General features: G+C 46.6%; 1 protein-coding gene across 6 annotated transcripts in view; it reads left to right on the forward strand.

Annotated features, from left to right (window-relative positions):
* Rapgef1 (Rap guanine nucleotide exchange factor 1) overlaps positions 1-24,906 on the forward strand; it is a 119,712-nt gene that overhangs the window by 53,655 nt on the left and 41,151 nt on the right. For 3 of the 6 annotated variants that reach the window (XM_050154942.1, XM_050154945.1, XM_050154941.1), the window contains exons 2-6: positions 7,435-7,571; positions 8,036-8,149; positions 13,656-13,834; positions 15,541-15,697; positions 24,392-24,480. In XM_050154942.1, the coding sequence (XP_050010899.1) occupies positions 7,435-7,571; positions 8,036-8,149; positions 13,656-13,834; positions 15,541-15,697; positions 24,392-24,480 (676 nt within the window). The remainder of the gene's footprint in view (positions 1-7,434; positions 7,572-8,035; positions 8,150-13,655; positions 13,835-15,540; positions 15,698-24,391; positions 24,481-24,906) is intronic. The other 3 variants (XM_050154946.1, XM_050154944.1, XM_050154943.1) reach the window with 1 other exon arrangement.

The raw sequence follows: 24,906 nt of genomic DNA on the forward strand, positions 1-24,906 counted from the left end.
CCAACTGAAGACCAAGTATTCAAATGTGTGAACATATGGGGGCCATTCTCACTTAAATATGAAGGTGGTGCTATTTGACAGGTAGGGGGTATGTAGATTTGACCTCATCCTCAGTATCCTGTCTACATGTGTGCAGTCCCTACATTTTTTTGTTTTAATTTTAGTCTTAGAAAAAAATCTTTACAAAGATGCATCTACAAAAATCTACATTATAATTTCTCAGCATTAACCACGGGGAGTAACAGGAGCCACCTGAGGCTACCATAATGTGGGACAACCAGGGACTACGCCAAAGCATGCATGTACACTTTCAATACAGCTGCTCCCTACACCAGTGATGCATGGGAGAGGCAGGACAGCCTAGTGTGTGAATGCCTGTGACTGAGCTGTGAACAAGACTAGCAACAGTGTTTGTACAAATGCCACCTGCTGCCTCCTACTTACCCTGCCACTGCTGGGCATTACAAAAATGCTTCATCTGTACTTCAAGGCATAGTTTGAGGGATCCTGAAAGCCACCTGAAACCTTGGTTGACACCCATCATTTAGAGGGAAAGCTAAGCACAGCCTAGTTCCTGCTGTCCTGATTTCAAGAGTTAGGAAGGTTGGTTGTCATTAAAAGCATCTCTGTTCTCCATGTGCCTTGCTGGTTGTTTTGTGCCGACTAAATGGCCTGAGAAGAGTGATATATTGACAGGTCCCTCAAAGTGTCACCACAGCTTCCCAGTTGTATCCTAACACAAACTGAATTCAGGACCAGGCAGGCAAAGGTAGAGTAAGTTCTGCCACCCACTTCCTGACTTTGATACAGCTGGCAGTATCTCTAGTTCATGGTCAAGGCCAGCCTTGCCCTCGTGCTCCTTAGAGAGTTTTTGGTGGTTTCCATATTGGTTGTGATGGTTGGCTGTGAGTCTGGCCAGCTCCTTAACCCCACATCTCCCTACAGAACCCAGGGCAGCAGACCCTAAAGAAGAGGAAGTTGGCTCACCCAGCCAAGTTTTTGAGGAACTTTGACCACCACAGTAAACCCAAGAAATGTCTATCCTGCTGGACTTCCTTCCCTTCATGTCTGCTTTTCTTTCTCTGCTGTCAGCCTGCCTGGGAGAGATTAGTCAACTGCTCTCCTATTCCATCCAACCCAGAGCCTCTCTGGGACAGGGTATTGGAGGATGTTACAAGGCCAGCATCTGAAGGAATGGGATGGATACAGAAGAAGTAGGTTGTACCAGAACAGGTGTGCCTCTCGTAAATGAGGAGAAGAGGGTATTGGTGAAACTCCAATCAGGAGTGAGCTACATGTCAGAACTGGAGAACAACCTGATAAAGATCTGTAGGCCACATGGAAATAAGATTCAGAGTTTGTATTCATCGAACTTGTAGACATATTAGCTTCTGTTGAGCAGCTACCCTTGCCGTGCCTGTTGATAAGTGAAGTTATACCTCAATATACCATTTCTAGTTAAAAATACAAATCGAAAGTGCATGTGGAAGAGGGTGGATGTAAGTGTCTGGCCCAGGCTATGATGTTCTGTGAGCTAGGTGCCTGAAACGTGTTTTCAAAAAAGACTTATTCTACTTACTTATGGGACTGGAGTGATGGCTCCGTGATTAAGAACATTTTTTGCTCTTGTAGAAGACCTGGGTTCAGTTCCTAACACCCACATGGTGGTTTAAAATAACTCCAGTTCCAGAGGACCTGATGGCCTTTTCTGACTCCATAGGCATGTATGTAGTACATATACATATAGGTAGGCAAAACACTCATGCACATAAAATTTTTAAAAAATCTTTTGTTTTGTTTTTCAGAACAGGGTTTCTCTGTGTAGTCTTGGCTGTCTTGAAACTCACTCTGCAGACCAGGCTGGCCTCAAACTCAGAGATCCACCTGCCTCTGCCTCCCAAGTGCTGGGATTAAAGGTGTGCATGCCCTGACCACCCATGTTAATAAACCTTTAAAAATTTATTGATTTGTCTGTGTGTTTATGTATTTGTGGAAAGTGGCTTGGTGGCTAAGAATATTTGCCATACAATCCCTGTAATTCCTACATCAACGAATCCAGTGCCATCTTCTAACCTCTGTGTGTGCTCAAGTGTACATGTGCAGGTACACACACACACCCACAGAGATAAATAAATAAAAAAATCTTTTTAAAAATGTGTTTCATGCTTCCAGCTCACAGAATATCTTAGCCCAGCCCAGCCTGCTTCACACATGCTGAGAACGCTTACATCAGCCTATAGCTGGGCAGAGTCCTCCAACACAAACCCATTTCCTAATATGGTACCTTGCCTGCCAAACATCTCCTGTCACTTACTGAATAAGTATACCTAAGGCCCTCTGGCCACCCAGGTTACTGTATGGAACCAGTTGTTTCCTTTCCCTGCCCAGTCTTGCAGAGTGAACTGTACCATGTTTGCCGTCACTCAGAATGTGATCAGCATGGGAAGAGCAATGTTTCCTGCAAGTGTTGTCAATCTTCTTCACACCATCCATATCAAGGGGGAGAGCATTTTCAGCCTCATTTTAAAGAGTGAGAGAGGGAGCTGGGGAGATGACTCACGTGTTAAGAGCTCTGGTCGCTCTTCCAAAGGACCAGGGTTCAATTCCCAGCACTCACATGGCAATTTACAGCTCTCTGTAAGTCTGGTCCTAGGGGATCTGGCATCCTCACACAGACATACATGCAGGCAAAACCCCAATGTATAGGGAGAGGGGAAGTTAGGCACATGTCAGTATGTGACCATCTGACTCCTGTCCACACTCTGCACCGACCTACTGTGGCACGCTTCACAACCTTGAAGTATGGGAAAGTAAGTGTAAACTATAAACGGTCCTGCCCTTTATCTGGTCTGACCTCCAAGGGCTGTCCCTGAGTCCTGCTTCCTTTAGGCAAGTGTCCACCTCCGTCCTGGAGAGCAAGGGCACCCAGCCTGAGGCGGTTTGGGTTGCCCGTTGGAGTGAATGCTGGCGGCTCTGCTGTGTGTTGCTGATGCTTCTGCACTCCCAGGAATCTTCAGAGGCCAGAGTTTTTCTGAGCCTGCCTGACTACTTGGCACGTCTTTGACCAAAAAATAGAACTTTGATCTTGTTAAGTTGCGTGTAACAGTGACGACAGTGACAACCCTGAAATACAGCTACTGATTGTTTGATGGGGGTCAACTTTTGCTTTAGTACTTAATTGTTAGAAATTTTTTTATGGAGTGCTTTTTATTTTTCAAAGCTAGATAACTTACCTTCCTGTGGTTCACAATAATGTTTTGTTCTTTAGTTTTCCAGGCAATTTTAACTCTGTTGTTGCTGCCGGGTGTGGGGGGTATTGGGTGTTTCCTGAGCATAGTCTGTGGGCCAGAAGCTGTCACCCCACTGAGCACACAGGTATGGCCTCAGGGAACGTCATCCCTGTCAGGAAGTAGCCTAATGAGGATAGTAATAATGAGGTGGCTGCGGATTACAAAGTTGCCTGGTGGGTTGGTTAGTTGGTCAGTCAGGTTGGTTGAGATGTTAGCGTTTACTCACTCAACGTGCACAGTGACTTACAGCCTGTGCAGTCACCATCAGATTCCAATGTCATCTGTGTTCTTCCTGAGAAGACCCCTTGTTCCTTAATGGTCCTTTCCCATTCTGCTGTCTTCCCTCTGCTGTCTTAGGCAGCCACTGATGTGTTTTTTGTCCTGTGGACTTACCATTCTGGACATCTCAGACAAGTAGAATCACATGATATGTGATCTTTCTTGTCTTGCTGTCATAGGGTAATACTTTCAAGATTATTCATATTATTGCAAGGTTGGAGCCTGGTTTTCTTTTATATTACCAAAAACCATTTCTTAGATGCATATACCATATTTTATTTATTCATTCACAGGCACATGGGCGTTTGAGTTATTTTCACCTTTGGGCCATGATGAAAGCTGCTGCTCTGAACTTGTCCTGTGCACACCCTGTGGATGTTTTTCTTTACTTGTCTTGGACACACACCTACCAATGGGACTTCTAGAATGGTGTCTTTAATATTATGAAGAGCTGCCAGGTGTTTGTCAGTGCAGCTATTACATTCCCAGCATCAATCAGCTTATGAGGCTTCTGGTTCACTCAGTCTTCACCAATACTTGGTGTTCCTGTTGTCTTTAGTGCTCCTCATGTTAGGTGGGTTGGGTTTTTTTTTTTTTTCCAGTGCTAGGGATCAAACACCTGACCCCAAATGTTGACCATCTTTTTATGTAATTTTTGTTTAAGATTAGCCATGACTACATTGAAAGTCTATTTTTTTAAAAAAAGATTTTATTGTGTATACAGTATTCTGCCAGCATGTAGGCCTACATGCTTTATATACAGTATTCTGTCAACATGTATGCCTACATGCCAGAAGAGGGCACCAAATCTCATTACAGATGGTTGTAAGCTACCATATAGTTGCTGGGAATTGAACTCAGGACCTCTGAAAGAGCTGCCAGTGCTCTTAACCTCTAAGCCATTTCTCCAGACCTTTTAATGTACTTATTACCCGTATGTCTTTTCAAATTCTTTTTATTAATTTTATTTATTGTGTATGTGGTTATTATATTGTGTGTCTGCACTGTTGTGTATGTGTGCACAGCACATCCATGGTCTGAGGACAGCTTTCAGAAGCCAGCCCCCTCCTACCATGGGTGGGGTCAGATTCAGGTCATCAGGGTTGAGCCGTCAGCCCATTTTTTCTCAGTATCCCTTTTCAAATTCTTATTAATTTGGGGGTTTTGTTGGTTGGTTGGATTTTTGTTTGTATTTTGTTTTGTTTTCGAGACAGGGTTTCTCTTTTTGTAGCTCTGGCTGTCCTGGAACTCTCTTTGTAGACCAGGCTGGCCTCAAACTAAACAGAGATCTGCCTGCCTCTGCCTCATAAATGCTGAGATTATTTTGGTGGGATTTATTTATTTATTTATTTATTTTGAGACAGGGTCTTCATGTACTCACAGCTCACACTGGCCTGGAACTTGCAGTCTTTCTGCCTCTTTGTTCATTTAAAGGTTGTCCGCTGTTGCTAAGTTGTAAACGTTTTATTGTCATTATTGGTTTTTTTTAATATTTATTTATTATGTATACAATGTTCTGCCTGCGTGTGTCCCTGCATTCCAGAAGTTGGCACCAGATTTTATTACAGGTGGTTGTGAGCCACCATGTGGTTGCTGGGAATTGAACTCAGGACCTCTGGAAGAACAATCAGTGCTCTTAACTGCTGAGCCATATCTCCAGCCCTTGTCATTATTGTTTATGTTGCAATGGTGCAAGTGGCAAATGCAGGGCCATGGTTGAGTTAAGTAAGTTGTCTACTGGTGAACTAACTGCATCCCACTGACTTCCTGGTTTGCTTAATTGGATGTTTTTGTTTTTATTGTTGTTGCCCTTTGTATTTTGTGGTTTGTGATTTTTTTTGAGACAGGGTCTGGCTGTATAACCTAGGCTGGCCTCAATTTTGTAATCTTGGTGCCTCAGCCTCCAGCTTCTCAGAATGAGCTCCCTAGAATGTTTTTTCTTTCTATATGTAGTCCCTCATCAGATACATAATCTGTAAATACTTTCTCCATCCTATAGGTTGACTTTCCACTTCTTTGATGCAGTCATTACAACATAGATTTTAATGTTGATGGAGTTCTATTTTTATTTCTGTTCCTTGTGCTTCTGGTGTTACAGCTAAGAGTGGGCTCAAATCCAAGGCCACAAAACCACCTATACTTTGTTCTAATTGTTTTTAACTCTTAAGTTTAGATCTTATTTGAAGCTCATTTTAGCATGTGGTGTAAGGCAGAGGTCCCAATTCATTCTTTTACAGACAAGTGCCCACTTGCCCCAGTACTGCTTGTTGAAATGTCTGTTCCTTCACTCATTCAATGTCCATCATATCCTTGTTGAAAATCAGCGTGGACATGTGGGTTTATTTCTGGGGTCTCAGTTCTGTTCTTGGATCCATGTGTCTAGGCTATAGTATAGTCTTGCCTTGGTTAATGTGGCTTGATTTTTACGTTGAGGCATATCAGTCCTCCAGCTTTGCTGCTTGTTTTGGCTGTTCTGGATCTCTCGTATTTCCTTACTAATTTTAGGATTAGAGAGTCAAGTCTTACCAAAGGAATTAAGCTAGCAGGCTTCTCTGGGATAACAAGTTGTTACCAGGAAATATTACTGTTGTAACAATAGTAAGTCTTTTGATCCAAGAACATGGGCTACTTTTTCACATATTTTAGTTGTTTCGAATTTCAGCAGTATTTTTGGTTTGCAAAGTGTAAATGTGAAATTTCTCTTGCCAAATCTATGTCCAAGAATGTTCCTTTTGATATAAACTAAAGGTTTTTAAATTTTCGTTTTGAATGTTTATCGCTACTGTATAAAAGTACAAATAGTTTTTATATGTTGATGTTGTATCCTTACTGAATTTGTTAGTACTGATAGTTTTTTGTTTTATTTTGAGACAGGATCTATCATGTAGCCCTGGCTGACCTAGAACCCACTGTGTAGATCATAGTGGCCTGAATCTCACAGAGCTCTGTCTGTCTCTGCCTCCCAGATGCTAGGGTTAAAGATATACCACTACATGAAGCTCTTGTATTTTATTTACTTATTTATTTATTATGGTTCTGGGGGCAAAGCCCAGGCTATGGACACACAAGGCAAGCACTGTGCTCCCCATTGAGCTCTCTTTCTACCCAGTGTTAGTAAAGCTCTTGAGTGGGTTGCTTAAGAGTTTCCATCTACCATCCTGCAAGTAGAGAGCTGCATGTGCTGTCTACAGCGACCCCAGAACTGCACAGGCTGAGCCTCACAGTGAGACCCTGATTAAACAGGAGCATACCATTCTTCCCTCTGAGCTGATACCTTTTCCCTCTCTTTACTAATTAACCCTGGAAGAAATTTCTGGTGCAGTGCCAACCAGAATCAGTGACAGCAGACCTCCTTGACTTGTCTGACTATTGGGAAGTCATTCAGTCTTTTATCTTAGACCAGAAGGGTTTTAACATCTTGCTTCCATTTCTGTCTTTTCTGCCACCTCTAAGACCTGGCATTTGTCACTTGTACTTCCCTACACTCAAGAATAGGAGACTGGTTATAAAGGCCTTCGCTGCTATATCTAATATCTACCCCTCTCCAAGTCCATGGGTGTTCGGAACTGTTTCTCTTGCACATTGACTAGATGCTCATATGGAACCAACAAGGACACACTGACATTTTGATGTAAGCTCTTAATGCCCATCCTGCCTGCCTCTGTTGCTCACAGTTCTAATCACCCTAAAACAGGGAGACATTTCAAAACTCGACACACATGAGCAGTGTTAGAATGGATCTGCATGTCCTGCCCTTTGAATCTTTCAAGAAGGAAATCCGAGCTTAAAGACCCTAGTCATTTCCACAAGAAAGATGCAGCTTCTCCTGCCTCCTCCTCTAACAGCCAGGCCTCTGTGTTTTCAGACTCTCAGCGCTCTCATCTCTCCTCCTTCACCATGAAGCTGATGGACAAATTCCACTCTCCCAAGATCAAGAGAACACCATCCAAGAAGGGAAAGCCAGCCGAGGTGTCGAAGATTCCCGAGAAGTCTGTGAGCAAAGTAAGCTGCATCTCTAGGTGTTCCTCCTGGCCAGCCTGCGGCCAGCATGGGGGCTGCACTGTGCGTAAGTGCGCTTACTGGGGCATCTGTGTCCCTGGGACCTGGGACCTCTAGGATGGTGTGTGCCTGTCCTGCTAATCAGTCCAGCCAGTGGCTTGGACAGTTCTGTATCACCCTCTGGGCATTTAAAGTAGCTCAGAACATGGTGCTCACACCTGGTGCTGCCTCCCACCCAGAGGCCCTGGGCTACTTTCACACAGGGCTCTGATGGCCTGAACCATTCATTAAGCCTCAGGACCTGGGCTCACCCTGAATCCCTCTAAAGATATCCTCCAGCACTAGTAACCTTATCAGGGCCAGCTGAGCCAGATGTGTGGAACAGCTGTTGATTCTCATCAACCCCTCCCTCCAACCTGCAACATCCATTTCAAGCTCTGTAGGAATCCAGGTTTCCTCTCTTCCAGGAGGCAAGAGACAGATTTCTACCAGAGGGCTACCCTATCCCCTTGGAACTGGAGCAGCAGGCAGTAGAATTTATGTCCACCAGTGCTGTGGCTTCCAGGTCTCAGAGGCAGAAGGTCAGTGTGACATTAAGAACAATTGGGGTTGCCTTGCCTTCCACTGCAGATCTCTGGTCCATGGTCTGGGGATGGAAAAATACCTGTGGTGATGTCATTGTTTCTGAGCTGGGTGGCAACTATGGGCTCAGGTATTTGATATAATTCTTGAATACAAGCATTTATCTGAGTGGCATTGATGGGGAGGGAGCTCAGTCTCCGCAGCCAAAATTTGGGTCCTTTTAAGAGTGGAATTGAGTGGGCACTGGGGCAGTGGATGAGTATCACCTTTCCAGAGTGGCTACTCTCTCCCTGAGGTGCTGAGATGCCTTGGGATGCTGTCACAGCCAACTGCAAGGTTCTCAGCAAGGGGCACCTGTGTCATCAGCACTGGCGCTGACAGGGCCTCTTTCCAGCCTTGTGCTGAGTGCTCACGTCTCTTCCCACCATCCCTGACAACTGCCCTGCTTAAAAAGAAACCGAGTCTCTAGAGATGGGGAGCATTTAGCTAAAGCCACAAAGCAGTGGTGAGGTCAGGATTTGAAAGCAGACTGTTACCAGAGCCTGCCTGGGACTCTTTGTAGTGCTGAGGATCTGCTCCAGGGCCTCATGTGGGCAAAAGCTTTCCGCAAGCTGTGTCCTTAGTCCTGGGTCTTGTTTTGCTTGAAACATGGCATGGCTTTCTAGCTTAAGCTAGTCTTAAAGTGCAATCCTCCTGCCTCTGTCTCCTGAATGCTAGGATCACAGGTGTGTGCCACCATACACAACTGCTCTATGTCTTCTTTAGGAAATCAAGTCCGAATGTGTTTGTTAATGTCTCACAAGACTGAATGTTCATCTTGGTGCACCACTTTACATTAAAGAATACTCTTAGCGATGTAGATGAAAACAAGCTTTGTAGATGAACTTCTCCCCTGCCCATGACTGACCAAGGGTAATTAAATGCAGAACCATTGTCATAACTATCAGTTTAATGTGGCTGGCAAACACCACCCTGTTAATATGGACTAGCAGAGTGTCTTAAAAGTCTAGTAAAGATAGAAGAAGTAAGGTTTGTAAGCCCAGACATTCTGTTGGATAAATTGCTGCCTATGAGCAAGAGGGCAGTACCTGGCATTTTATCAGGTGCACTACTTCAGTGTAGAAGAGCCTTGAGCAGAACGAGGTTTGTTCTGTGTCATAGCATGCAGAGCTCACACCTTTAACCGCACAGCATAACTGCAAGAGAATGTTGGTAGGAAAATTTTTAGCCATTTGATCCTGGAATCCTTTCTTTATGTATTATCCAAACAAAGGTCATGGAAGAAATTTTGATAGAAGCATAGCCTTCACTTAGTGAGGTGCCTGCAAGCCCCAGCAATGCCTGAGGCATCTTCAGTTGTCATCACAGGCGAGTGAGACAGGGGCTGCTGCATATGCAATAGGTAGGAGCGCAATGCCTTGAGCATCCTGTAGCAACAGGGTGTCTTCTCCAAGGCCTTGAATGTTTGTAGTGCTGAGGTGAGGCCCACCCCATAGCTGGAAGTACAAATATACCCTGGAGGGAGGGTAGAGCTCGCCCTGCCCTTCATGAGGGAGGGAGGGGGGCTGCTGTTTAGTACAGGCCCCAGGATGGAGCCTGCTGCTGCACATAGGTGAGAGGAACAGTGTCCAGAAACCTGTGGTGTGGGAATGTTGCTGCTGCTTGACATGGCCTACTGTTCATTCTCTCTGTCAGCTCTTACAGAGCGTCTGCGTTTGCATCTCATGTTGTCCCACTTGTGGCTTTCTCTGTTAAATCACAGGATTTGAAGAACAGGAAGTAGAAGTGCAAATCCCGACTATTGCTGCTTCCTGGGTGCAGCCCGTCTGCCCTGAGCTTTCACGCCCGTTGTTTTATTTGTTCTGCTCTAGCCATATGGAGAGAGCTTTGTTAGTTCTAATAGATAGTGTTGGCTGTGGCCCCAATTTTCTAATTAAGTCTGTTTTGTCCACTGTGTTCCACTGTCTTTCCAGCCTGGTTTCATCTAGACACAGTAGTCTTCTCATAGGAAAAAACTGTCAGTTCTTTTTCAACCTCTTAGCAAGCCTAGCAGTGAGCTATGGATTGTTAAAAGTAGCAGAGAAAATTTAGTCCATCTCTATATGATCAGTTAACAGCGTCCAAAAGTGGCTCAGAACAGGTGAGTTCTCTAACTCTCTGGGCAGCTAGACAGCGGCTCTCCTAGAAACTCGAAGGGGCTTCCCTTTCAGCTCTGCAGCTCCTAAGTGAAGTAGGCAGAGCGATGCCCCTGCCCCAGAGCCTAGTACAGCTGGGCTCTGTTAGGTGTACCTTTCTACAGGGCCCGGCTGTGGATATGGAAGAAGGAAAGATGTTGAGTTGTCTTTTCACCATCCTGGTTCCAGTTTTTCTTCTATTGTGTTATGTTGTTATAGCCCCTGTCCTGAAACTTGCTATGTCACTAGACTAATCTCAAACTCAGAGACCACCTAACTCTGAATTCCAAGTGCAGGTATTAAAGGCATGCACCATCAACCCAACCTGGTTCCAGTTTTTTATTTTTTATATGTTGATTCTAATTGTTTCCCACCCATGACTAGGCCCACACTACCTGATTCACTGTCCTGCGGTGCTATGAGCACAATTTAGTTTCCATGAAGCAGAGGGGCCAGGGCTTCAGGTACAAGCTGGATTCCTACTGCTGCTCTGATGTAAGGCAGTGGCTGAAGCCTGGGGTCAGTTTGTATCCCTTCGTTTTCCTCTGCGTCTGCGCTCTTCAGTGGCTCAAGACAGAAAAGCACAGGTGTGCCATGTCACCACTACCAGGCAGGAAAGTGACCTCAGCTTTCACTTACCTGTGTGCACTTCACTCATTTATTAAATAAGAGCTTTGAACCCAGGGCTCTCTAGGACGTGTGTGTGTGTGTGTGTGTGTGTGTGTGTGTGTGTGTGTGGTGTGTAGTGTGATAGCATTTGTTTGCTATGTTGTCTAAGCTGTCCCAGATCTACAGTTATATCCTGTGTTGCTGGGACCAGGTGTGTGAGCAGGTCTAACCATGTTGCTTAGGCTGGTCTCAAACTTGTATTTCTGCCTCCTCTGCCTCCTGAGCGCTGAGATTATGAGTGTGCCCCACCACACTTTATTTATGTGTGTGTGTGTGTATGTATGTATGTATGTATGTATGTATGTATGTATGTATGTATTGTACTCTCCAAACTAGAATGAAACATGCCAGGTTTGTATTCTAATTTTGTCACTCAGCTGTGGGATCTTGGACAGGTTAACCTATCCTATCCATTCCCTGCCTTCCCTCAATTTCCCCACTTATGAAATAATAGCATCTGTTCTATGGCGAGGCAACAGGCTGAATTGAAACCAGTATATCTGAAGTGCAGAGCTCTGTAGGTGCTTGAAACACTCAGAGTGGCAGCTGTGCCCTGGTCCTTTCCTCCCCCCTTGCATTTTCACTAGTAGGGATGTGACCTCTGACCCTGATACAGCATCTCTTAAATGTTATTAGTGATGTCCATACTCGCCCATTCAGTCATCAGCTTGGTTGTTTCTGTGTTTCTTTGACTGTTTTTTTTTTTTTTTTTTGGTTTCTGGGATGGAACCCACGACCCTTCTTAGGCTAAGTGAATGCTCTACCACTGAACTCCAGCTTCAGGTAGCCACTGTGACTTCTTTCCTAACACAGGGCAGATGCTCTCATCTGCTCCACAGACAGGGAGCTTGGCCTTAGAACTAGCCCCTTCCCGAGATTGACAGCCTCACAGGTACCAAGCTTATGAGGACAGGTGGTAGCAACTGCTTCCCTGGAGTGGGAGATGTGTGCAGGTTGGCTGTCACTCAGGTACTCTAGCCAAGCCGCATGACTGAGCTCCCAGGTTGGCTGGTGCTGTACACTGTGCACATTTCTGACTGCTGATCACAGTTTAACAGCTGAAGGGCTCAGGGAATGCAGAGCGTTAGAGACCATTCAGGTTTGGAGTTCAGTAGAAGGTAACAGATGCTACCTGACCCTGCTGAGTCCTTACTTAGCTCCTTCACAGAGTCACTCAGCCTGGCTCTTCCTGTGCTGATCTGGTCTCTCCTCAGTGACGGGAAAGCCTTTCTTCTGAGGTGCCTGTACTTTCCACTGCTTCCCATCTTAGCTCTCCCTTCACTCCTGCCCATGTGTGTGACATGTTTTCCTGAAATGCTTCCTGTTTCCTCACCAAGTTTTATCACTGTTGCCTTCCAGCACTTTCTGGTGTGCCAAGACAGCCGTGTCTGTCTTCCTCTTCCTCCTGTCACCAGTACTGGGAGTGCTGATCCCCAGGCTGTCCCAGCCAAGGAAGGTTATGGAGAAGCTGAGCACTCTCATCCAGGAAGTAGAAAAGCCAGTGCTCAGCCTCTTGGAAACAGACAAGAAATGAACATGTCAGGACACAGGAAGGGCGGGGTCTTGGTGGTCTGCAGAGCGCTCTCAGAAGCCCCTCTAGGCCTTTGGAAGTCAGCTGACTGCAGTACAGTTTCCTTGTTCCATCCACTTAGAGTTATTTCTTTTGGTGTTCCTATGAAATAGCCTTCCATCCTGAATTTTTAAATGATATTCCTTGATATTATCTGGTGATGGGAGAGATTTAGTATCTAAAAGAATTGTCACTTTTATAGATTATTACTTAAATCAACATTTTTGGTAGCATCTCTGGCCCTTGTTTGCCATTATTTGTACTTTCTGGGCCTTAGGAAGCCCACAGGGGTTCACATACCCCCTCACTTCACTAAATGTGCAGTCTGTTCTTGTATGGACCGTCCATTTGTGGATCAGGGCTACTGGAGAAGGGCATTGAGGGAAGGAATCTAGAGCTGTATGCCCCGCTAGGTGTAGATCCAAGGCTGCCTGCAGTCCAGAAGAAAAAAAAAGAGTTTGGGGTTAGAAAGGTGAGTTCTGGAAAGTACAGGCACTGTACTTTGGTTTTGCTTTTCTGCTCAGGCCCCTTTCCTTGGAGACAGAGTGCGCAAATGCTGTTAGCAGCCACTGCACCGTACTCACTGACTACCATTGCCTCTGGCTTCTTCATCGCCTCCTTCCAGTCCTGGTATTAGAGGCTTTTGAAGTCATAGTTTTTTTATGGGGAGGGAGCTCTGAGTTTGGGTAGGACTGTAAATCTTTGGATCCTGATCTGATTCTGGACGAGTATACATATGCGCCCTGGGGCATGACTGTTGCCTCCTATATCCTCATTGAGGCTGGTCACACACTGGGAGATAGGAGGTGCTATCTCAGGTAGCCAATTAGAATACTGAGAATAATTTCAGGATCCCAGAGTATGGAGAGGGAATCCCCAGATCTCTAAATGACCCTTCTAATCCTAAGCCTGTCTCTCTTCCTACTAGCCTCTGTCTCTGATCGCAGTCCTTAGAGAAAACATCTGACTTGGTCTCTACTGCCAGAACCTTTTCCATTTGCAGGACTGTCGAACTAGTTTATAGATTTTACTGTTTTCAGACTAGCTCCCTTTCATCTCTTCTCATTCCTTAAGCATGATGTTCCCTTTCAGAACCTGTGCTGGCTGGAGGAGAAAGAGAAGGAAGTTGTCAGTGCCTTGCGCTACTTTAAGACCATTGTGGACAAAATGGCCATTGATAAGAAGGTTCTGGAGATGCTCCCAGGGTCAGCCACCAAGGTGCTAGAGGCCATCTTACCCCTGGTACAGATTGACCTTCAGATCCAGCACAGGTGAGTCCCCCTGAAGGTCCTTAGTCATGACAGCAGTGGGAGGCTTAGAGGCACTTTGGTTTGGGGCATCTGAAACAATGAGGGGAAAGGGGTTTTACATTTGTTCCCACTTCCCAGTCTGGAAGCAACTGTTCCTCCAGAGGCCTGTATGCTGGCTGACACCACCGACCCTCTGAGCTGTGGCTGTGTCTTTGTATTTGCTTCCTAACCGCGATCATACTGAGCTGGACGCATTCTCAGAGCCTCCGTCATCACTTACCATGATTCAGCCCTGTCATTCAAGTCCTCAGCTCCTGGAATTACCACCTGATAAAGCCAGGTGTAGTGGAACCTTCCTGTGCCAGGCCAGGACTTCCCAGACAGCCTCTGAGTGCTAGAGTGCATTTTCTTCTTACAGTTTAGCTTGCCCCATGTTTATTGTTAAGTATAACAAGGATAGCGGTGCTAGATGCAATCCCCAAGCTGCAGGAACCTTTCTGAAGAGGCTGGCAGCTCTGAGGTTTTGTCAGTGGTGTGCCTGTTCATAGTCAACGCATCTCAAGGCAGCTTAGTGTCTACTTAGACCCATGAGACTGAGCTTTAATGAATGACTTTCAGAACTTGGCCCTGAAGTTCACAATTTTCTTCTGAGAGATAATAACAGATTGTGTGTCTTTATTTCCAAGAAATGTTCTGCTTTGGGCTTCCACTGCTTGCTGACCCCTGGAGATTGTGACCTCTGGCTCTCTATGCTGCTGGTGGCTTGGTCTGTATTGTGGCTCTCCATTAGTTCATCCCATGGAAACTCCGTGGTCTTCTTTGAGAAAATGAGCCTGACATTAGGCCATCAGATGTGTAGATGGCTGTCTATAGATGCTATCATTCCTCTGTTGTTATGTGATGGCTCCCACCAGGAAGAGTTGAGCTCCCCACCATATGATGAAGTGCTGACTATGTGACACAGGCTGAAGAAGGCAGTGACAGAGCTGCAGTGGCTCTGGCCTGCTTCCTAGAGGAGAAGGGAAAGAAGGAGCTGGAGGAAAGCAGCTAGATTGGTGGGGGAGGGGTGGATATGACAAAAACCCTGAGGACCTCAGGCTAGTGTTAGGCATGCTCCCAGGGGCACCTGACCTGCCAGAGAGACTATAGAACTGGGTCATCCTTTCCAGAGGGGAGGGCCCTCCTGCCTCATCCTTGTGAGCCCTTGACACCATCCCCAGGCTTCATGACCAGCTCCCCTCATTCTCAAGGACTGAAGGGGTTTGCTATCCTTCTTGCTGACTTTTCTGTTGGTGCATGTGGAATGCAGCCATGGCTGCCAGGAAGTGTAGCTCCTTCCCTTGTGCTGCTGCTCTTGATAGAACCTCATTGGTAGAGGGCTTAAAGACCCCCTGGTGCTAGACCCTGCTTCAGCCACACCTTACAATGTTGTGTTGTCTTGTCTAAACTGTACCCTTGATTTTTAAGGGTCTGCTTTAGTAATGAGGGAGTTTGCTCTTCTGTTACAATGTATAAAATCTGAAATGAGAACAGTAACCCATTCTAAAATTCCTTAAGAAGACTTAAGGAAGGGAGGAGAGAGGGAAGGAGGGAAAAGAAAACCATGGATTTTAAAAAAGGAAATGTTACCTGGACACTGAGATCCTTGCCTCCCTGAGTGCTCCCTGGGAAGGAGGGTTATGGTGGAGACTGCTTTCTAATGCTCTTTAACCCTCTCCTCCCTGTAGCTCAGCCCTCTCCTCCTGCTATAGCCGAGTATACCAGAGCCTCGCCAACCTCATCCGATGGTCTGACCAGGTGATGCTGGAGGGCGTGAACTCAGAAGATAAAGAGATGGTGACGACTGTGAAGAGAGTCATCAAGGCTGTGCTGGATGGAGTGAAGGTAATGGGCAGGTGCCAGGTGACCCTGGTCGGGCAGCCAGCCCCCTGGAAGCTATGAACTTGATGATAGACAGACACTGGGGTGAATGCCTTCCAGAGCTCTGGTGTGGGCCAGTTCTGTCCAGTAACTGTTTCATTCTCAGGCTGCCAGAGACCATCAGCCCTTCCTGCATCTGGTGTTCAGTCCTCTGTGGGCCAGATATTCCTGGTCTGGCTGAGAACATGCACCAGCTTGCCATGATGCAATAGTGATTATTTGTACTGGCTTTTAACAAAACTCCGAACATCTCAACCATTACCTTGTCATGTCATAGGAACATGTAGGATTCCTGGTAGAAAAGCAGGACTGAGTGGTTGAAATAGAATGTACTTGATGTCTATGATATGATCAGCATGTTTACTATCCAGGCCATTGCAAATAGCCTCATAGGCAATTAGGACTCACAGTCACAGTTACAGCAAAGCAAAGGCTATCGAGGGCCTGGAATTGGGGCCCAGAAGCCAAACTAAGAATATAAATCCTAGTAGGTGAGAAACAAAAAAGAATGGAGGGCACAAAATGGAAAGGACTTTGCAGTGGGCAGGAGGAGCTGTACTGAGAGGCCTAGGGTCTGGCCTGCATACATCCCACCCAGTAGTCTGCAGACTTGGGCAGTATACTACTTTAGTTCATCTTGATGACACCCATGAACACACCCATCAGCGGGTGTAACAGTGGTGCCCTGCATTATAACATTGCCGGTTAGATTAGTTAATGCAGGATGCTTTTAGAACAATGCCTGGAGTACATTGAGCTTGTAGGCACTCACCACTATTCATTATTGATTATGCGGTGCTAAATGCATGCTTTAGAGGTGTGGCTTGGAAAACCTGTGTCCCTTTTATAGACCCTTAATTCAAAATTTTAACCACATTAGTTAGCCTAGGTCAGAAAGACTTCTCTACTTAGCCAGTCTATGTGGTTCCTGAAACGTTCCTATTGGTGTGTTCTTTAGAAGCTCTGGAAAATAGAACAAAGACCCCAAAGAGTTTAAATTACACAGAGAAGGCTAAGGAGGCATTGTTGGGTGAGAGAAATCACTCCCAAATGGGCTGTGTTGGCTGAAGCTCCCGTCGCTCTGTCCCCAGCACCATTAAAGTAGAGGCTACTGTGTGGATGGTAACTGCATTCACTTTGAGGGAGGGGCGTGTGACAAGTTGACGCAAGCTTCCCCTCTGATGCTCCTTTGCTGTCTAGCACAGTCTCCGGACTTTACACTACCTGTTGTAACTAATGCGGCTTGTGGGTGTTGATCGTAGTCACCATAGGATTTGGGTGCTGTTGGTTTATCCCTTCAGTGCTTACTGCAGCTCCTTTCAGTCAGTAAGTGGACAAGGTGCGGCATGGCCTCCCCATGCCTTCTGGCCGAGTTCTGGTTCACCCTTGCTTCTCCTGTCCCAGCTCTGGAAACCAAAATTATTTTCTAGGTGACATTGTTTAGGTTTTCCTCCATCAGGTTGATCTCAATGAAATGTCACAACAATTGGAACGGTTGAAACTAGAGAGCAGGTTTCCGAGGAGCTCTGGACGCTCCAGAGTGGGTCTCTTTATGGAGTCATGGAAGCACAGCTGTACTGCTCACAAGAAGCATGTTTGAAAAATTGCTGGTCTCTCAGTGTGACCCTGGGAGATGGAAGCACACACGTGCAGCCTGTGGAACTCGACCTTGCTAGCCCCTGAGAGCAAATAACTTTTTCACAGTTGTTTTTAAAATAGTTTCACCAGAACCTGGGTGAGCCAGGAGACTGTCTGACCTCTCGGGCCAACAAGCCTCAAGCACGCAGCATGGGGACAGAAGTAATGAGGGAGACTCCGCCTCTAGCAGGAAGATGGGAGAGAACAGACTCAAAGAGTTGTCCTCTGACTTTCACACACGTGGCCATGCAGGCAAGCACACACACGCACAGGTGCACACATGCATAACACATGCATGTATGGAGCTTCAGCCAGAACAAAGAGCCAGTAGATGAGGCGCTCTGTATCTAAAGCATGCTGTGTGCCTGTGGTGTGACAGGACTGCACAGTGACGAACAAGAGTGGCACCCCCTGACCTTGCTTCACTGAGAAAGAGAGTCCACGGTTGCTTAAAAGGATGCCACATGCCACAGCAGGGATTGTTTGTGCTAATGCAGGGACAAGGAGATCGGAGAACCGTCCCTAAGGAAGGCCAGGTCAGCTGGCCTGTGGTACTGGAAACTTCTAGGGGGGGTCAGTTAAGGAGTAAAATCGGTCAGCATGGGCATTTGTAATTAGAATCCAGTAGTAATAATAGCAAACAATGGATGGGGTTCTTGTTTGGGTTATTTTGTTGTTGTTATTTTGTTTTGAGTTTTTGGTTGGTTGGTTGTTTGGTTGATTTGCTTTCTCCAAGACAGGGTTTCTCTGTAGAGCAGCTCTGGCTGTCCTAGAACTCATTCTGCAGACCAGACTGGCCTTGAACTCAAGAGTTCCACCTACCTCTGCCTCTGGAGTGCTGGGTAAAGGTGTGTACTACCACTTCCAGGCCTAATGGGTACTTTTTTATATTGCCCAGCTTTATATTTCCAACAGCCCTCTGAGGTAGGCACCTTCACTGGTGGACTAGCCAAGGTCAGGTGGGCCCATAGTCAGAGGCAAGCTCATGATTTTCACAGTCTGCTGGACCTAGGCACTGAGTCACCCTCTGCTGCCCCCTTCTAGGAGATTTACCCAAAGGATCCTTCTCATTCTCACCTCACAAGGACACCTTCTAAGCCCATGTTCTGGGATGCAAGGAAGCTGCCTCGGCTGGGAGGGCCAGGAGTGTGCACATACAAAGGCTGTAGCTAGCTGTCTTCATCCTGCGGTCTTCTTGGAGGAGAATGGTGCATTCCTACAAACTGACTCACCACCCCTTAAGGAGCTCATTCAGTTGTTAAATGGAATTCTTTTCGGGGCAGGAGGGTAAAGATTGAAAACGAGTTTGAAAAGCAGATTATTTTGATTTTGTTCCTACGTGAGTGCTGTCATTTGCCACATAAACCTTCACATAAATGCCACTAGCTGTATAGCCTTGGACAAGTAACTCTGAGATTCGTGTAGGTTTTTAAATACGCTGAGAGTGTGAGGAGAGAGAAGATCCTGTCTGTGAAGTACCTGGCAAATGTTGGGTGACAGCAGACGGGGTGAGCACTGTTCATCATGAAAACCTTCCCCAGCGAGCTCACAATTATTAGTCTTAGATGGGAATTGTGGCTCCTTCTAGGACAGCTCACAAATTTCAGATCTTCCTGACTATCCCAGTTAAATGCCCACTTCTCTTCCGACCTCAGATATGGCACCTTTTGCCCTTGGAGATGTCAGTGCTTCCCTGCCAGGCTCCTGTATCCCCAGCTTTCAGCCACTTATATAGACTAAAATGTTTATAATTTATAGTAATAATAATAGGGGTGAAGAGATGGTTCAGTAGCTAAGAGCACTTCCTGCTACTTTGGCTCTCAGCTTTCATATCTGACAGCTCACCCAAAGCTCCAGTTCGAGTGGATCTGCCATCCTTTTCTGACCTCTGTGGACATCCACTCACACAGACACACACACAGAAAAAAAAACAATCTTTCTAAACACTTCCCTCCACTGAAAGCCATAGGGAAGGCCTTGTGGAGACCCACAGTTTTGTCACTTCACTGTCATCACCCAGAACTGGGCATAACAGAGGAACACCTACAGGGAAGGAGCCGGAGCCGCTAGAGCAGAAGCTTTTACAGACAGGACTTTCTGAGCCCCTGGGATCGCTCAGCAGGGGAGAGTGCTCACCACCAAACCTGATGACCTATGTCTGACCTCCACATGGGAACTGTGGCACACATGCACACATACGCACACAATCAACCAATGATTAATTTACGTCAATCAATGTAAAAAAAATTAGACGTAAAACTTTTGGAGGATTTGGGTACAATCTGTGAAGTGCTTGCCACATCAACATGTAGGGTTGAGTTTGGATCCTGAACACCATTTAAAAAAACAACTAGGTACAACAACATGTAACCATGATCCTAACACTAAGGGAAGGTGATACTAACGGGTTTTAGTTGCTTGCTGATTAAATAGTCTAGCCACATAGGCAAGTTTCCCAATCCAAGAGGAGACCGTACCTCAAAAGATGGAGAGAGATTAACCTACGGCCTCCACACACAACACAGAAAATATAAGGTTTTGTTTCCTTTGTAAAGTTCAGAGATAGGCAAAGGCTCGTGTGAGGTTTTCTGAGTGGTCAAGGAGGAGCCTGTCTCACTTTCCTGCTGTCCTTAGCACATGGATTCTACCCAGTGCTTCAGGGTCGCTGCTTCCTCCCCAGACAGTGAGGAGGAGGCTTCTTATACCTCCTCACAGAATTTCTCTTACATTTAGTGGCCAGAGTTGCATCAGGCCCCACCAGTTCCCCCACATGCCCATGCACTGCCAGTCTGGTTTCTTCTCTTCATTCACTGGCTCCTGAGACTGCCAGGTGTAAATCCCAAGGGATGCTCCTTTCTGGAACCTCTGTATGCCCATCCAGGGGTAGGGCAACTTGTTCTGGAAGGACAAACAGTAAATATTGTAACCCTTTCAGGCTACGGTTTGTGTTGCACAGTCCTTGTTTGGTGCTTTTGTTGTTTGAACCCTCCGCAGGCGGGCCACCTTGAGAGCTTTCTAGAAACATGCTCCAGGCTGGCTTTGACCTTTGGGGTATGGTTGGCTTTTTTGTTTATTGTTGACTTTTTACAAGATAGGGTTTCTCTGAGTAAACCTGGATATCTTGGACCAAACTGACCTCAAACTCAGATCCCCCTGCCTCTGCCTCAAGTGCTAGGATTAAAGGTGTGCACCTCCATTGCTTGGCTAGGTTTGCTGTTTTTAAAAAAATTGCCTTTTAAAATCTAGGACCGGGCTGGAGAGATGGCTCAGTGGTTAAGAGCATTGCCTGCTCTTCCAAAGGTCCTGAGTTCAATTCCCAGCAACCACATGGTGGCTCACAACCATCTGTGATGGGGTTCCTATAAAGCTGGAGGCCAGAGCCCTCCCAGCTTGTTAGTGGAGAAAGAAAGCTTCCTAGATAGCACTGTGCTTTCAAAAAAGGTGCCCCCTTGGTGGGGGCAGTAACTGTTGGTGGTGACTGCCATGCCCCAGAGTTTTCAGGCTATGACGTGTAAGGTGATTTCTCATGCCGGTGCCAGAGTGAGTCTGGGAGAGAAACCTCCCCTCGTGGTTGTCACACAAAGCTTGTCGTCTTCCTTGTGCGTACAGTTTTCAGAGGTGGGAGTGCTTCCTGGCATCCTCTGCCCATGTTACTTGTTTTAAAATGTTATTTAGCTCCCTAGCTGGCCCTGATCCAGCCATCCGAGTTCTAGTGTGGCACCTGAAGTTCCCTGTCTTAGGCCTTTGTAAGGAATGCCAGTTGTTCCAGCTGTGCCTTGTATGTCAAGCCCTATGCTGCTTGACTGGGTGCAGCTGAGAACACTGCCTCCACTTCTGCTTCTCGCTGCCACTCTTGATGTGGGCAGAGAAGGCTCCTTGTTGTCTCTATTAAGTCACTCAGGACTGGGCATGGTGGCATACACCTTCAATCCCAGCACTTATGGGGCAGAGATGGCAGAATCTCTGTCATCTAGGACAGCCAGGACTACAGAGAGACCCTGTCCCAAAAACACAAAGTTAAATGACAGTGAAGTCACTTTGGGGATGGACACTCCTGTGATCTTGTCCTGTAGTTCCTGACACAGGAATCCACCCCAGTCCCCACTGGCCAGTGTTCTTCACATTGTCAAACCAGATCTGACCCTCTTCCAAAGTATATGAAGAACTAGATGGTGACACTGAGCATGGTGTGTAGCCACAGACTTCCCATGCCCTGGAACAGTACTCAGAGACCACAGGGCCAGGGAGTAGCAGGGTGATGGATGGGGGTCTGAGCTGGAAGGAAAGGTCCAGACTGCATCTGGTATGCTTCCAGTAGAGTAATCCCCACTGTGAGAACCCAGAGAACACTAACCACCATGCTGCCCTTGGGGTTCTTTGTGCCAAGACTATCAAGGCTGTGTGGCCCCTCTTCCACTCAGGTCTTTGTGTCATCCCCAGAAGAAAAGAGTGAGGAGGGTGGGGCTGAGATGCTCAAGCTCAGAGCTGGGTGTTGATTTCTTAAGTCACTCAAGCGCTTCCATCTCTACAGCCCTGGTTAGGTTAGTGTGAGCAAAATGAGCCTGGAAGCATTTCGTGTTCTTACGAAGTTGACTTTTGAGAACTGATTTTCAGCAAACTAAATGTTGATCTCAATTATGGTTGTTGGCAGAAGAGTCCAGAGCAGTCTCTCTAACTTGCCTAATGTGGGACTCCAATTTAAAAGACCCTGACTTTGAGAAACTCTGCCTCCCAGAGGTTTGACTTTTCACTGGGTGTTGGGCCTGACCAATCCACAGGTGGGAAGCACTCAGTGAAACCAGAGTATTGGAAGCTGCCTAGAGGATGATAGAGGTTCCCAGGGCCTTCTGTGTGATCATTAAGGCAAGTTGAAACCAAAGCCCTTCTGTTTGGGCAGGAAGGTTGGCAGAAAAAGAAAGGCTGCCCGCCCCTTTCCCAGCCTCCAGTGTGTCATGATGTGGTCTTGGAATTTGAGGGCACACTTGCATTTGTGTGCTTGTTACCCCAGGATCTTTTTGCCATCTGTTGTTCATTAGCTGAGGGGAACAGCATCTTACCCTAACCTCTCCCTAGTTGGAGAAAGTGGAATTTGTTCTGTATCAGTAGACACAAATGTGCAGGCTTCTCTGCATTCCTTTGTCCTACTTGCTGGAGTGAGTTTGACTTAGCATGGTGACACCTGTCCGCAATACGCCACTCGTGACACAGACAGACTGAGAGTTCAAGGCCAGCCCACACTACGTGAACATGGAACTTCCAGTCACTTGGGTCTGACACTTGGATCACAGCCAAGACTGTGGGGCTTTCAGGGTGAGCTGCCTCTGCCTCTCCCCGTGTTCCCCAGGCAGTGGGTGAAGAGGCAGCCTCCCTCTAGCTGCTTCCTCTTTTCAACCCTCTATCACTTTGTTGTGGAAACAAGTGGAAGAGAGCCCCCTTCTTGTGCTAAACTCAGGCTCCCCAGGATTTTACTTCCCACATGGCTCCAAGAACAGAATGGGGTGAGCCTGCATCTGGTTCCATGGACATGCCTCTCATGGTTTGGGGGAAACAGTTTTCTCAGAATTAATCTAGGTCTGTTTTAGAAAATTTTGAATAATTTAAGAGGGGGGGTTGTTCTTGTTTCCAAAATATACAGTGTACCCCAACAAAGCAAGTAGGGCTTTTCTGCACCCAGTATTCCACCATCTTTTTATGCCATGACCCATGTCCTGCTGTGACTTGATTCTTACTGACTATAGAGTGTTGAGTTCTGTCACATCTACATACTTGGTACTTGTAGTGAGTGTTTCACTGTGGACTATTGAATAGTTTCACTTTATCTGTAGTGACATCCTCCATAGCTGAGCTTTTGCATATATCCATAGCATTTTCTTCAGACAAAATTCTCCTAATAAATATTGAAGCTTTTGATATGTGCCAGTAGGTCATCCACTAGACCATTGTCCACTGCCCAGAGTGACAAACCATTCTCACTGACAGTGTCCCACCCATACTGTTCAGGGAGATGTGGCTAGGTGACCCACCTCTGTGTCCTCAGAGGTGGCATGCTCTTCCCTCATGCCCATAGGTCATCGTCAGAAGCTCACCATTAGAAAGCAATATACCAGAACACTGCTCTGCAGTGGAATAGAGCAATCCTGGGCCACCCAAAATGTGGCAGCTTACTCAAGCAAAAGAAGGCGGATCACTGAGGCGAAGGCAGGCTAGCCAAGAGTAGGGCGATAGTAGCCAGGAGTGGCAGGAAGACGAGGGGCTGTACAGCTACAGGGTTTTTGTCCTTGAGTTGATTGTGTTAAGCAATGCACATGTGCTCAAGCTTAGAGCAGGTGAATTTCGTGGTATGGAAATTCTGTCTCCACAGAGCTTTTGGAAGTTGAAGCTGGAGTTGTGGCTCATTCTATGAAATACTTCCTGCACAATGACCAAGTGTGCTGGCCATAATTGTGATTCCAGCCCTAGGGAGTCAAGAAACAACTGGATCCCTACAGCTCTGTGGCCAGTTAGCCTCACCTAGTCCGTGATCTCCAGGACCCTGATCAGCCTCATTGTTGCTATTTCAAAGAACCATTTTTATTTCCTTTCAAACCAGCTCTGTACTGAGTCACATGACCTTTACTCTAAGTCCATTGACACCAGTGCACTTTGGGAAAATACACAAAACCAAACACCAGATAGCTAAGGGCACCCACCACTGGGCATAACACAACAGCTTTAGGGAACCAAAAATGTCTCCCACTCCCTCCCCAGACTGCACAGGAATCTAAGTGCACAGTGGTCTGTTCATCTTGAGACTGGGACTTGCCATTTCTCCTTTCAAGAGGAAGTGTATGATGCAATTGAAGCTCTGCAGTGTGCTGTGATGGTATTTTCAGAGGGAAAGAGGCATGTTAGGAACTGTGTACATCACCTGTGTGGGAAATGTGTGGGCACAAACGTGGGACTTGGAAGCCCTGCCTCTTGCTAAAGGTACAGTGGTACCACCCCTTCCCCCTTTCTCCCTTTCTCTCTTGTGGAGCACAGGAGCTGGTAAGGCTAATCATTGAGAAGCAGGGGCGGCCATCGCCAACAAGCCCAGTGAAGCCCAGTTCCCCAGCCAGCAAGCCTGACGGGTAAGTCTGAGCAGACTTCTGTCACTGAGGGACCTGGGGCTGAGCCCATGCTTGACAAAGGATGGGAGCCAGGCAGTCAGAGGGAGCATTTGAGACGCTGTGGTCAGCCCCGGGTCCCTTTCCTGTGATAAGTCTTGGTGAGTACCTGATGCTTTAAAGTACGTGTTCCACACAAGTTTCAAAGTGTTGCCTTTCACTTTACAAGGTCAGCTGTGTAAGAGTGTACAAAAGGATGTGACTGCCTGTTCTTAGCCTCCGGTGCCTGTCACTGCACCATGAACTCCCGAGAGTTTGGCGAGGGGTCGTGGGAGATCTTGGATTATTTAATAAAGCTCAGTCAGGCAGGGCAGTGGTGGCGCATGCCTTTAATCCCAGCACTCGGGAGGCAGAGGCAGGAGGATCTCTGTGAGTTAAAGGCCAGCCTGG

Source organism: Alexandromys fortis, unplaced genomic scaffold (genome assembly GCF_014885135.2).
Source record: "Alexandromys fortis isolate MF-2015 unplaced genomic scaffold, M_Fortis_MF-2015_v1.1 scaffold_72, whole genome shotgun sequence".
Taxonomy (NCBI): Eukaryota; Metazoa; Chordata; class Mammalia; order Rodentia; family Cricetidae; genus Alexandromys; species Alexandromys fortis.